Genomic DNA, 14,639 nt, shown 5'->3' with positions numbered 1-14,639 from the left:
CGCTCTTCCCATGAGTAAGCTACCACCCTGTGATGTGGTAGAAAAATCAACCTGGTTCAAATAGGACAGTTAATCGGTGCATAGTAAGATGAGGAGGCAAAACTAAAAAAAAAATCAGTTAGAGATTTTGTTAATGTGTCTTTGATATAATTTGTAGCAAGTGCTGCATTTTCTGAAAATCAAGGTCCTTTATCACATCTCACAGTGGTAGCCAAAGATCACTAGTTACTTCACAAAATCTGAATTTACTTCTTTCTGCTTCCACCCTACTAAATCTTAAGCCAAGACTGCAGGGGGAAAAAAAAAAAAAGGAAAAAAGAAAAACCAAACAAATTGGAGGATAGTCTCTAAAGCCTTATGGAGGATCACAACTGCTGAAAAGCCCCAAAACAGGAGACTACAGTACCTCGAAGTCTTTGACTACTGAAGCAAAACCTGCATTCTTCTTACACTGTTCATCTAATAGTGCAACATTTTTATCAAATTCTTTGATGTAAGTTGAATACATCTTTAAGTAGGGACCCTTTTTAACAAATATATCAGCAATTCTTTGATGTTCGAGCCTAGAAACAAAAAACAGAGGAATTAGAAAGACCTAAAAAGAGCCTACATCTTAACAGGAAAGGAGAACATCCATCTTTTTCACAGTAAGATGTGCTAGTTTATGTTCTGAACAAAAAGATTACAGTTCAGCAGATAGACATCCATCTCAGTAGCTACTCTGAAAAACCTTACCAGGGACACCTTGACACACCAGTTTAGTGTTAGATGAAAACCGCTTAATACACAGTCCGTTTAAAATGGTCTTGAACAGTTTGAACACTTTAGTACAAGCTGGGTTTCTGAGGAGACTGCTCTTCAAATTTCAAGATGCAGTCTCCATCCCTTAACAGCAAATATGGGATTACAGTCTTTACCCAACTCAGTGCCTTTGTCAGTAGGCTCTGTATAGCCGATTTAGATCCAGCCACCAGTGTAACTGAAAATGGACTTCAATGGGATAGTGGCTGTCAATCAGCTCTGTGTCTGGCAGATTTCAACTACCTTTAAAATGCAAACTGGTCTTCAGGACAGCCTCCTTTTCCTCTAATGAAACCAGTCTATTTATCATGCCCATGCAGGGACCAGAACTTTCAATTAAAAATGAAATTTTAAATAAAAAAGTGGGATTGCTAAAAACATGTACTGACGTGCCTTCTGGACCTTTCTGGGCACATCTAAATGGCAAAAAGTACATCTAACCGGAAAATTATCTCCCATACTTTCAAAGTCAATTCTGTCATTTAAGAAGGCATGTGAAACACAAACAAGAGTCGAACCGTGGTCACACGGAGTCACATAAGCCCCACAGATAAATTTCAACAACATCAAAGGAGTGGTATCCCTTTATTGATAGTCACCAGTGAGATAATCGTTCTTCCAGTTCCCTCAGGAGGTCCCGGTTGAGTTCGTACAGCTGAGGTAGGTAGTACAGGATCTGATTCAGGATTCTGTCCTCAATCACTGGCTTTCCAAGCTGCCTAGAGGCATGTGCCACAGCGTCCCGGAAATCCTGCCGGAGTACAAAGAGGACAGAAACCCCCCTTCCCATGAGCAAACAGCCTTCAAAACACCAACACAGACAACGGTGTTCTCTCTGCAGACATTCCAGGCGCTGCTCCCTATTACCGAAGGGAAGGCGGGTACCATCTGGGTTATGTTTCTCTGCAGCTTCAACTTACCCCCCTGGGACTGCCTTAATCCCTTTGGTTTGATGCTGCAGCTTTACTTTCTATGCTCCTGTATGCATACTATAGGAGTTGCTCGTTATTTTTATAACATGCCCTTAAAGAAATGTGCTGGTACTGCATACAAGGAAACCATAGGGGTTAAAAAGCTTCTAACGGCAAACATAATGGTAGCCTCGAGTATCTTCTTGCTAAGATTTGGGTAAAAAAGCAAAAATGTTGTATCAGCTAATACAGTCATAGTATCTTATTTTAAAACCATACTAATTTTCGTAAGTCATCTAAAAACGCCCTTTCAGAAGACATGCCTTTTGGATTAAAATGTAGTGTCACAAAGTTACTACATGCAGCAGCTCTCCTATATACAGGAAAATTAACACCTGACAAAAATATATTGTAACAACACACAGGAACCATAAGATTTCAAATGTTAATAATAATGTTCAAAACAAACGACACTGGTACCTTCAAAACATTTACAGGGAGGAGGAAAACCCCACCTACAGTTGAAGGATCTTCTTGTAGCATATTTGTGCTATGACCAGCTCCCAACGGGACAGAGGTGAGGTGTTTTGGTCCTCATTAAACTATTCAGAATTAAAATCTTGGCCCCGCAAAAGTCAGTACGGCCAAGATTGTATCCCTAATGAAAATCAGCATCCATTAGGTGAGGTATTTTTGTTAATAACATGCAAACACAATATTCAGAAAAGGTTAGCAATTTAGCATTTGACTTGAAAAACAAACACTGCCTAAACTGACAAAAAAGAAAATTCAAATTAGATGGTGTGCTGTATTATCATCTCTCATGTGAATTTGGGCAAGAGTAGAAAAAAGACAATCCGCAATAACTCTTTTTAAGTTTGTCGTCTGCTGAAACCTGATAATGCGTGCACAATCTATAGGTGGCTACAAAAAGGTGACCAAACAATGCGTTCCTAAGTACAGTGATGAGTTATATTTTAAATGTGCATGGGGTCCGCACCTGCCTTTGAAAATCTGTAGGGTTCTCAGGTTGCGGGGGGAAAAGAAAAATACGAAAAAAAAAAAAAATTAAGCCCCCTCCTTCCCCCTCCCCAGGTCTACTATCACAGGTCTTACTAGCTATCTCATCAGTCCAGCATCTGGCACTATTTAGGGTCTCTCAAACTTAAGTCTCAACTTTCCCCTGCCCTCTCTCCTCATTACATCAGCTCTGGGCAGCGTGAGCTCCAGACACAGGTTCTTGCTTTGTGACCCTCTGGGTCACCAAGGCTGGGACTGGGCAGAGTTATGACAAGAAACTGAAAGGAGATACAGGGCGATGACTGTGATGGGGGAAGGCTGAGAACTAAATGCAAGGGAGTTAAAAAACAGATGGCCTTATTCATATGGAAATGTTCTGTTTTACATCCTCTATGCAGACTAGTGACACATAGGTTAACTACCAGCTGCATCTTATGGGTTTTCCTGACCCTAGGGCATTGCTTAACACTGAAATGATACATGGAATTACAATGGCAAAAGCTCAAATGAGGCATTCTGGAGAGCTTCATGCAAAATGCATCATCATATTATGATAATATTCTCCCCCCCAATCACATGCACACACACTATACTGCATGTACTTCGCCATGGGATGAAACAAGAATTTTATCCGAATGTTACATTGTGCTACTTGCACGGTGAAAAGAAAAGCAGTTTTGTCTGTAGCATAATCAACAACCCAGGCTTTTCCCTGACCAAACAATAAAAGGAGAGCAGGGAGCCAGGTTTAAGCACCAGTAGATAAGACAGGAATGTCATTCCTAGTTAAGAGCATTTATTTAACTTCTAGATACAGCATTCAAAGAGCCTGCAGGATGTTTTCCAAATACAGGTTTGGTTTTTCAACGAGCTTGATCCAAAGTCCATCAGTTTCATCAGGCTTTGGATCACGCCACGAAAGGCTATCATTAAAACTGCCAACCAAAACTGTTTCATCTCCCCCTCCATCCCCCTCCACAACTGAGTAAACCGAGGAAGCCCTGCAGAGAGGAAACGCAGGGAAGAAAGATAACGTGAAGCTTTCAAATGATGCAAACCAGCCTGCTAAACAACAAAAGAGCTAAACTTTAACACTTTTTTTTCTTTTTCTTTTTTTTTTTTTTAATTATCAAGTCTTCACTACAGAAGCAGTACAATGCATTTGTCACTGTAATCATATTAAGATTTATTTTTAACCTGGCAGTGGGTGTGAAGTAACTGTCATGCCAAGTTCATCTTGAGATAAACTTAAGAGTTGAAGGCAAACAGCACATGCCTGAGGAGTCGGGGTAGGAAAAGTCAAACAAATGTAACAAGGCTAGAGTTAACAGTGTTTACACTTGAAGGTACTGGCCTTCTGAGAAAGTAATTTCTTACCCAAAAGGACAAAACATGGAAAAGGTCTGGTTTAATTACCAAATGTGAAATATGTTAACTTAAAAAGTAAACCCTGAAATTTCACTCCAAAGGGGGGAAAGTATTCAGACAAGGACAACTTTTTATACAAAGAGGTGAATGACTTAGAAACTAGAAATTGCAGTAATAGTCATTTAACGCACCAATTCCTTCTAAAACTAAATCCATTCACTGCTAAATAAAAACAGAATCGCTGTTGCAAATAACATATACATTGCTCCAATATCTATATATAGCTGCAAGAAGTGATTCATATTAGACACATACAGTACTATGTAATGCTGCTGAAGAGCAGTGCTTTCATCAGTCTGTTCAAAGACAATCACCTGAGTTGTCCTAGAAATTATTCTGTTTGAAGCAATGCAGCAATCCATTACTGTGAATTTGAGAGAGTGAGATTTACTAATTAAAAATGAGTCTTTCAAATATTACAATCTTACTCATTAAAACAAACTTGCCATGCTTTGGAATTAATGTGCTTATTTCACTGAAAAACACCATTTGCAACTCGAGATGAAAGTTTCACATGCTGCGTGACAGAAAACAAAAGATTATGCTTGTTATACTGAATCATCCCAGCTTCTTACCAGGATAATTTTTCCTTTCAGAAGTGGGGAGGCTGTTGTACACTTTCTGAAGGGCTGGTTTACAGTTTCTAGTTCTACATTATATTCTGGCCCAATAATAATCTTCTGATGCCACTTTTTACTGCTTAGGCAAAGGCAATTGTGCTCACACAGCTACTTTAAGAGGATGGCACTCATCACTGTCCCTGCAAAGCACATTCTTTCCAAACCAGAAACAGTCTTAGTTTATTCTAGACTAAGACAGTAGCCCCACTGGGTACTTGTCCATATGAAAATCTAGTTTAGACAGTTTTAAAAGGCTTCTGAGAACATATTATTGCTGAATTACTGCATGATAATACATTCCCAACTTGAAAATGTTTAGGGAATTTTATTTATTCTTAGTGTACACTGCCCCTAGAGCTGTGGAGCTTTTAAACAATATTTCAGGAAGATACCACCGTCGCTGCCTTTGTTTCCTCTTGACCCTCCTTCAATGCAGCTTCCTTAAATAAGCAAAGGGCTGCGATATCTGAAATAATTCTGACCCTGTTGTGAATCATCTGTGACCAGCCCACGCACTTCCCCTCTGTGAAGGCCCTGACTCACAATCCCTCTCAGTTCTTTCCACCGGAGGATTCCCAGCGTGCTGCGAAGCGACCTGCCCGTGTCAGTCTAAGGAGCAAAGGAGCAAGGTTTAGCTGTAAACCAGAATAGGCACTGACCGGACTAAACCCTCACTCAGCTGCTGACTAGGTCAAGTGCATCTTCAGTTGTCTAATAGTTAAAAAAAATATAATTTCAACTGGATGAAATTAAAGCTTCTTGTAAATTTAACTGGAAGAGAAAGAACTACATGATCTAAACATGGTCACAAATTTTACTTCTAAGGCTTCAACCAATATTCATCTTGGATCCGTTCTCCTAGAACATACCATCAGCAAAGCAAAAATAAGCCATAATCCCTTCCGCTGAGGTACAACTCCCAGCTAAATACACCTGCAGATAGCTCAAATATCAGTTTAATTTAAGGAAAAAAAAAAAAAATGTTTGTGCTTGGACACTTTTCAAGGAACACACAGACACACATCCTACGGGGGGGAGGAGGGAAGGGGAGGAAGTTTCACGCTCTGGGGAACAGCCAGGCGGCTATATGTGACAAACTGTAAACATGACTGCTAGGAATACAGCTACAGAAGATTTCACAAACATATTATTTAAAGCATAAATAGGCAGTCTTAACTAGAGTTAGACTATTAGCCATAAACTGTTCAGTTAAACTGTAGCAACGGTAGTTAATGAAGACTATGAGTAAGTGTGGATTGTGACATTTTTCAAACACATGATATTGCTTCTGGAAAGCTGCCAAATAGTTCCACACCTTTTTTCTCAGGTAGTAAAATAATTTATAAGTCTTTAACGATACAAGATAGTCAATTTTTTACAATAATCAATGATTTTACTGTGGCATATTCCCAGAATGTTATTTCAAGAAATAGGCTGGGTAGTAGAACGACGTTTCCTTCCAAACCAAAACTATTGCATTAACCTTCTTTAATAAGATGACTACAGCTGCAATTCATTGCCAAATGCCTCAATCAGCAATTCCAAAGCACTTCACAGACTAAAAATATATCAACATATTCATCTCGGACTGGTCAAATATTGAAGCTTTACAGTTGGAGAAAAAAGAGTTGGAGGTTGAGAGAATATTTCCCAGCCAAACAGTAGGTCAGCTGTAAACCAGGACCAGAGGTCAGGACTTTCTTTGCTCCAAAACCCATAGCTATTTTATTTCTCAATATGCACATCACACCCTTTTACCAAATCTACTATGAATTACTTTTCATAATATTTGGCTACAATGTAGAAAAAGTCTATTTTTTATAGATGTAAAAAACTATTCTATATATAGTTTTTATATATATGTGTGCATATATATAATTATGCAATTCTCTTCTAAAAATGAAAACATTTTTAACTTGAACTTCTCACTCTCATGTCTACGGAAAGACACACAATAGAAAAAAAGAAGATGTTTGACCTCTTATCTGCCTTCTCCAGTAAGAGGCTGATCTTGTGCCTGTAGAAAAGTTAGAGGTGCCTCCTGACAACCTCCTACTTGCTCTCAGACTCCTAATAAGGACAGAACAGGGGTCTCAGTCAGAAGTGCAGCTCTAAAGGCTCATGCAGAAGCCCACAGGCCTAAACTTTTCTTTGCTTACACAGCGCAAAGTTACACACTGAGCCTTGTAGTGGAAGGAGCCATCCCCAAAAGCATGCTCCTCTGCTGGACCAGAAGCCTCACTGCCCACGCCGTAGCAGCTGGGGGGAAACGAAATCAAAACTGATGGGAGAACAAAGAGAGTGGTGGGCTTTGGCAAAACCACAACATTCAGAACAAAAACGGACAAAAGAAATGACAGCAAACAAGCCAGGCAGCTCACCCTTACAGCACCAGGGTGTTGCTGAGGAGGTTCTCTCACATGTGCAAAGCAACCCATTTCCAAAGAATCCCACAATGAAGAAGTACATATGGCCCCAATCCTGCCTTACTCCTTTTCCAGGAACACCAGATGTTTTTTGGGCACAGAGCACCTCAGACAGCAGTGACAAGCTTGTTCCTGTTACTTATGTTTTACATCCAGTTCACCCCGTTCCTTTTTTTTTCCTGCAAGTGCCCTTAGGGAAGAAACAGCACTTCTCACATCTTCTCAACCCTCCTTTACCCTCTGGAGGCCATGCATTGACCATCTCACAAAGATGCATACCGATGAGCTGGTTTGGTTTAAGCCTTTTTGTTCTCAGGAGTTCCTAATAGCATTTTACTGGAATTTTGTCCTCTAAAAGAACATTACAATAGTTACAGAAATACCGAGAATTCAAGATTACATCTAATGTTTGATTCCTCCCTCACGCAACCCCATTCACCCAGTACATTTGAGAGAGCTCAGTGTGCAATGCCAGTTATCTCTGGTATGACCAGCTTATTTCATATCACAGAAGTGTTCCCAAGTATGTATCATTTTCTAGAGAACTCTTGTAGTCTGTCTTCAACAGAAACAACCAGGTGTACTTATAAAGTGCGACAGTGTCCAAACAGGCCGGCACCCTGGTATCTTGTAAGAATTGCTCCACCTAACTTGACTTTGTCAATATAAAAGAAAAAAAATGCTAAAAAAAAAATTCAGGGGTACTTGTAACCAGTTTGCAATCACATTCCCACCTTCTCGACTGCTTTAGACTCCACTTCAAATGCTCTAAGCTGTAGCAACTTCAAAACCTTTTTCTGACATCAAGAGTCCAGTTCCCTGACTGTAGTAAGCCATGAGCTGCATTAACTGGGATTGGTAATACAGACTGAGCAGAACACTGTTAATTTCAGATCAACGCTGATGGAATTAGTCACTGGATTTTGAGTATTTACTCTTTGGAAAACCACTGGTTCAGATGGTGTAAAGGTGCCTCCCCTGACCAATCAGATCTTTACTATGGGTAAAACAGCCTAGCCTGGGGAGAATCTAAGTTTTAATTCCAGAAATCTGTCAGAGGTTGCTTGACTGGCAGTTAGTAATCCTGACATTGAAGCTAGTAAGCCAAAGTGGTTTAGTGCACACGAATCAAAGTATAGTTTTATCAATTTTTAAATACTATCCATAAGAAACATATGATTAAATAAACAGATTTAATAATGCCTGTGACGAACGTATACAAATTCTCAGGCATACCACTCTGTGGAAATAAAAAAAATAATAATAAAAAAAAGTGTTTCTGCAACCTTTCTTTGGTAAGGCAATTTTATTTCAGGCAGAAGGCACATACACACAGCCTCAAAACTGGTGCCCACTCTGACAAGAACACTCACCACGGTTCACGCTGCAGGCCAACAGACAAGCTGAGGACAAATTATTTCCTTGACTCCTGGCCTAGCATCCTCTCTGTTAGACTAGGCTGAATACATGTTGATTGTTATTGCTAGCCAACAAAAACATTTCTAATGGTTTTTATTTGGCAGCTAGAAACTAGCATACTTCCATGAATAAAGTTGGGAGTTATGCATTAAAACAAAGCAAAACACATCCTACAGCATGCACATGTACACTGTTCGGACAATCTTAAGTTTATCCCAGAAACTTCTTGAATTCCCCACTATTTCCCCTCTCCCACATTCTTCCTCTGCTTGCCTGCATCCTCCTCACCAACAGCCTTTTCTTCCAGTACTGCAGATGTTACTGGAAGAACTGGTACACCAAAAAGTGAAGACACATTTAAGATGTAAGTTATATGCCTGAAAAATATGATGAATAAAAATCATACAGCTTAAAACTTGTCTATACTCATTAGGACAACTTTCTTCCTTTTAACTAGTATTTAAGCTTGAGTTCTGTACGAAAAATCATGTTGAATATAAATTATATATTGGCCGCAACTGCCGACCCAGCTTCTAAAAAACAAGCTTGAACAGAGTAAGAAAATCAATTACTAAAATGGAAAGCAATAGAGGAATCAGTAAGTGGTTTGTTTCCTGAAAGATCTCCCTACTACAGGACTGTATACATCCATCTATAAGAGCCTTTGTTCCGAGTTTCACAGAACACGCTTCTCAAGAGACCAAGATAGACCAAAGCATCTGTTTGCAATAGAACCACTTCTACTCACCAAAGAAAAAAATCCCTGTGCTTGCACTTCATAGGGTGCCAAAATGATACAAACACATATCAGTTAAAAGTCGACAGAAAACGGAGCTAGAGAAAGCTAAATTCTTCATTCATTTACTATTATCACCTTCTACACAGCATGTTTACCAGATGACTGGTCTGCATAAGCATGGATTAAATACTTAACCCTTGCTGTGGACAACACATTGCACATACTGCAATCACAGCTGCTACCAGAAAGCAAGCATCTGTCAAAGAATTGCAACCCAAAAAATATGCTGCCATGGTGATGGATGCACCATCAGAGCTAATTAGTTAGATTACCTAAAGAATGTGTATTTTTATGTTTCATTTCTAAAGGTAAATTGTTCCTGCTTCCCCCCACTACTTTAAAAGTTATTCTAACCAAAGATTGTATTTTGGTTGCTATGGTACAAGCTGGTTTATAAATATGATGCTGATTAACATAAATGGATATATATTCCATTTTCAATATTCAAGCAATAACCCCACTCAGCTGGAAGATGGCATACATTAATTAAGGAGATGGAGAAAGAACCACCAAAATATTCATCTATTATATAAAATCTGAAATGTTAAACTCCTGCTTAATTAGATTTATTTTTATATTTTGAATACGTAGACACAGCAGAAAAAAGTCATGTTCACTACAATAAAGCCTAAACATAGAACTTCAACGGATTAAACAAACAGAAGAGTAAGCTGCTTTTTATTTTGATACTTACAATGTGTAAGAGCTTTAGCACATCCACAAACCTATCAGAAAAGCAAGAAAAAGCAAATAGTTACATTTTAATTACCCACTTAAAATAAACTGAATAGCTGTTAAGTTTAGCATTGACACTTACACTTTCTCTGAGCTCATGATCTCCTTGGCAATATGGTAAACCTTTGTTTTCTTTCCAGCTGCCTTACTCTGCAAATAAAATTATATGTTATACTATGCACCTACTAAAACTGTTGTAAAAATAATTTCAGGCTAGTAGTTCCTTAAATTCAGTGTAATTATTCTATAGTTATTTCTAATAAAAATCTTTTATACTGCTTTGCAGTCTCCTGGCTTTGAAATGTTCTGGCTTTTCAGGATCTGTGAGAAAAATCAATTTAGCTTGTAGCTAGAAACAACAATGTTAGCTAGGAGTAGTTTTTGTAACACTATCAGCCTTTCTATTTAATTATTACAGGAAGCACTGAAGCCTATAAGAAAAAAATGAAGCCCTAGCAAGTGACAATTATTGGTTAGTGAAAGTAGTAAAGTACAGATAATATTTGTATATTATTCAATTTTTTTTTCTGATTAATACAACAACAGTAATATTTGCAATAAACTCAAATGGGTTTCAGGAACATCTTAGAAGAAATACACATTTTCTTTATTGAAAAAGACGACGAAAGAAGAAAAATATCCCACTGAAGAGTGAGCTTCTGACCATCTACTAAAGGAGTTGCTTGAAAAACGTAGCAACCATACTGCAAAGCTGTAGCAGTGTGAGCCTGGTTGTCTACCTGAAACACCCTGGAGATGATGACGTTTTTTATGTGCACAAATTTGGCTTCGAAAAAAATCAGTGCTACTGTTCAACATCAGATAGAAGGAACAGGTATAGCAAAGCAGAAGGGGGTAGCTGTCAGGATGCAAATGTTTTCTACACAGTGTAAGTCCCATGTATGATTTCCCTCAGATGAAACACCTTTCTCCGTAACAGCTCACATGGTTTGCCATATGCTCCTCTGCTCCCAGCTGTCACCACATCTATTAGATATTCAGGCTTTCATTTCAATGGGCTGCAAAGAAAAAGCCTGGATGAGGAGCACTGAAACATCACAGGATATACAACACAAGTGGGATGGAAGTCCTGGGCAGGCTGTACTGAGCATAGTAGTATAATAAAGGCATTGAACATTTTATCTAGAAAAACTGATATCGGTGGCCTTGCATATATGAACCTTTGGTTCATATGCACTAGTGGTGCAAGATTCATCTGGAGTTTTAGGACTCTGAACCTATAAATGGGTCTTAAGTGATGGAAACTGAAGTACGGAACTGATGATATTCAAAGGCTGGGTTTAATAATATTGTTATATTCAAAATAATAAAGAAATCTAAATTAATTTTTCCATTTGAACGTAATTGACACAAGGCTGAATTACTAACTTAAAAGTCATTTCTAAATTTGATAATTTAGTGTTGCATCACATATATGCAAAATACATTATTTATTTATTTATTTCATGTACTACACAGACTTTTTTTTCCACAGAGCTGGGATTTTACTTCTAAAATTGAACTTATTGCCAAAAAACCCACTTAGATCTACCCAGTGAGGGTCAACTGGATTCAGGCGAGATTGTAACACCTATCCTCAGGCCTCGATGCCTTTTTAGAAAGCACAGCTGACACGCTCCCTATAAGACTGAATTCACAAGTAACTCAATTATGCAGAGCAAGGTGTCTGCCATCACTGTGGAGCTGACAGTTGCAAATGAGATGAAAATTAGTATTTTGAGAACAAGATGCTAACACTAAACAATTACAAAACAAAATATCACAGTCTGTTTTCCACCCTATTTGAAAAGACTTTTCACATACCAGCTGGCACCGAAAAGGCCACTTTGCACTTGCTCAGCCAAAGATACCCTGGGCTGAAGAGAGTCTCTAATGGGAGAAACGAAGGGATACAAATTGGGCTCTCAGGCACAGCATTGGGAAGGAACCGCGTAGCTCCTCTAATGCATAAAAAGCATCAAACCAGCCACATGCTTGTGGTAAGGAAAAATAAAAACAAGCCCAGCTGATGACTGATGCAGAGACTGCTTCATTCTCCTCTGCAGCTGCTCTCCCCATTAGGAAGCTGCTGTTAATCCCCAGCTGCCGGCTGCACGTGCCGCAGGCGGCTGAAGCAAGCCGACAAGCAGATGCTTCACAGCGAGTGCTGAATTACTGCGTGAAACCTGCCCGAGAAGCCTCATAATGGGAACGTTTTCCTGTAAAACTCTGTCCTGAAAGGTTGAGGGCATTTCTAGAGCCACCCAAATAAGTTAGCTTCTCCACAGGTACAGTCCTGCTTAGTTTCACAGGAACAAGCTTTTCCCTTGACTCTCTTTCCCTCCCCCAATTTTTTCTTTTCAGAAGATTTAGTTAAATGACATTCAGGTCTGATGCATCATCATCAAGTCTTCTCTTCCAGTACTAAAAAGTCTCGGTACTTTTTTTTTTTTTCCTTTTAATGATTCTTCATTTTTAAGGGAAGGAAGTAAATATAACTACTATCAAGGAAAGGGAGTTGCCAGGACTAGTGCTGAGTCTATGGGCAGGCTGGTGTCAGGGCATCCAGGACGGAGAAGAAGCCAGTGTCCCCAAGGAGAGGGATAGGACACCCAGAACTTCATTTCATTCTAAGTAGTTATCACCATCTTCCTGCTACTCATTCAAAGAAGAAATAAGGTTAAAACAGGGAAAATCATGCCAAGCTGGCACTTGCAATAGCTAGTAGGAGGTCAGACCTCAACCACAACAGTCAAGCGTGGCTTACACCCCTCCAAGGGCCATAGAGGTGGGTCTGCAGCCCTCCAACGACAGGTCTCTCGCACACACACCAATAGTCTCTCCACAGCACCAAAGGTGTGAATTAAGGAACTTAAATGCTGAAAGGCAGGTTGAGCCCTTTGTGTTTCATACCATTGAAAAGGAAGAATTAAAAACTGGTTGTTATCTGTCCCCTGTGCACTAAGCAGTGATTTGGCAGGTTAGTACGCAGAACCTGCAAACGCAAGAAAGCTGTCTGCACAGAAACAGTTACTGGGACACAGCCTTTGCTGCACGGCCGAGACCCCTGGGATAGGAGCATCCAGGCAAAACTACAGCTTCTGAGAGATTTTTCGGAAGGATCTTCTCAAACCTTGCAACGTTCACCTGGCACCTTTCCTTGGGCTTCACCAAGGCTGACAAAGCAAAAGTTGATTACAAATGTTCAGTGCACAAGAGACATTGTGCGCTTTAGGATCTGTGAGGGGTAGACAGCGTCATTAAAAGGTATTTACAAGTCTCAAAACTGAAGATCTCTAAGCATGCATTTGTGCATGTGGGTCTATTAGAGGGGCAAGGTAGGCAGGCCTACAGCTCCATGACTCAGTGAAAGATTAATGTACACAAATTAAAATTGTAAGAAAAAAGCCCACAAAACAATAAGAATGATGAAAAGAAATATATAAAGTTATGTTGACTCAATGCTTTTTATTTGAAAATATTCCAACAGGTTACAACTTACAAAATAGTGCAAGAGTAAGGAACAGTTTCAGAAGATAAAAAGATACCTGTTTATCTTCTTGAGGATCAGGCTCCCCTTTGCTGGAATCAGAATTTGTGTCATCATCTTCATCAGAACTGTTCATGATATCTTCATCATCTGACTGAAGATCTCCCATTACCACATTAGGATGATTATGGTGGTCTTCTAAGGACCTAAAATTAAAATACATATAGTCAATAAACATACTGTACTTTATTTATGTAGAGAGCTTTCTGTTTTACCCCACAAGAAATTGTCTACTTGGTATCAGAAACACTGAAAACAGTAGTGGGTAACCTGAAGATGCAATGTTTTATCTATGCCAGTATTGATACAATGCTTGCTAACAGTGAGCAAAAGCCACAGTACCTTTGCAGTATTTATGTTATTCTTGGCCATCAGAGTTTGCCTGACAGGAAAGTTTGATAAATCTATTCCCTTATTGCTATGTACACGTATAGTGCAACATTTGTCCTGTGTGCCAGAAGGATAAAGACAGATCATAGCCATTTTGCTCTCCTCTATCTCATAGCATCAGGACTTGTTCCACATATGGTATTCAGAGTAGTGCTTTCTCTCTGAAATTTAGACGCATGTATATATACAGGGTTTTTTCTCAATGTGTACGCTAAACAACTGCATCAGGGATGGCAATAGGATAACCGTTCTGTCCAATAATTCTTCTTAAAAACAAGAAAGCAGAACCTTTTGTGATCAAAAACCCCCATCCCCCAGAGATAGACACCTTCCAGGTAGCTGTCAAAGCCATAAAATATAACCTTGTTCTGCTGCTGTACAATGATTATAGAGGTCTCTTTTTATTAGCTTCAGCCTTATTTGCCATACAGAAATAGCATGAGACAGGCACACAACATTCTTCCTCTAACTAGCATTGACAACTTCAGTAGAGATCCAAGAAATGCAATTCTGGCAGAAAATAAAAAAGGGGGTAGGGAA

At 39.3% G+C, this 14,639-nt stretch overlaps 1 protein-coding gene across 1 annotated transcript in view; it reads right to left on the bottom strand.

Moving 5' to 3' along the window:
• The window catches only part of FGD6 (FYVE, RhoGEF and PH domain containing 6), a 71,159-nt gene that overhangs the window by 28,706 nt on the left and 27,814 nt on the right, over positions 1-14,639 (bottom strand). Inside the window, 5 exon segments of the mRNA XM_009882648.1 lie at positions 407-563; positions 1,401-1,552; positions 10,119-10,149; positions 10,242-10,303; positions 13,708-13,855. Coding sequence (XP_009880950.1) covers positions 407-563; positions 1,401-1,552; positions 10,119-10,149; positions 10,242-10,303; positions 13,708-13,855 — 550 coding nt within the window.

Source organism: Charadrius vociferus, unplaced genomic scaffold (genome assembly GCF_000708025.1).
Source record: "Charadrius vociferus isolate BGI_N301 unplaced genomic scaffold, ASM70802v2 scaffold72, whole genome shotgun sequence".
In the NCBI taxonomy this organism is placed as follows: Eukaryota; Metazoa; Chordata; class Aves; order Charadriiformes; family Charadriidae; genus Charadrius; species Charadrius vociferus.
The sequence above is the reverse complement of the archived record's forward strand: the minus strand, read 5'-3'. Positions and strand labels throughout refer to the sequence as shown.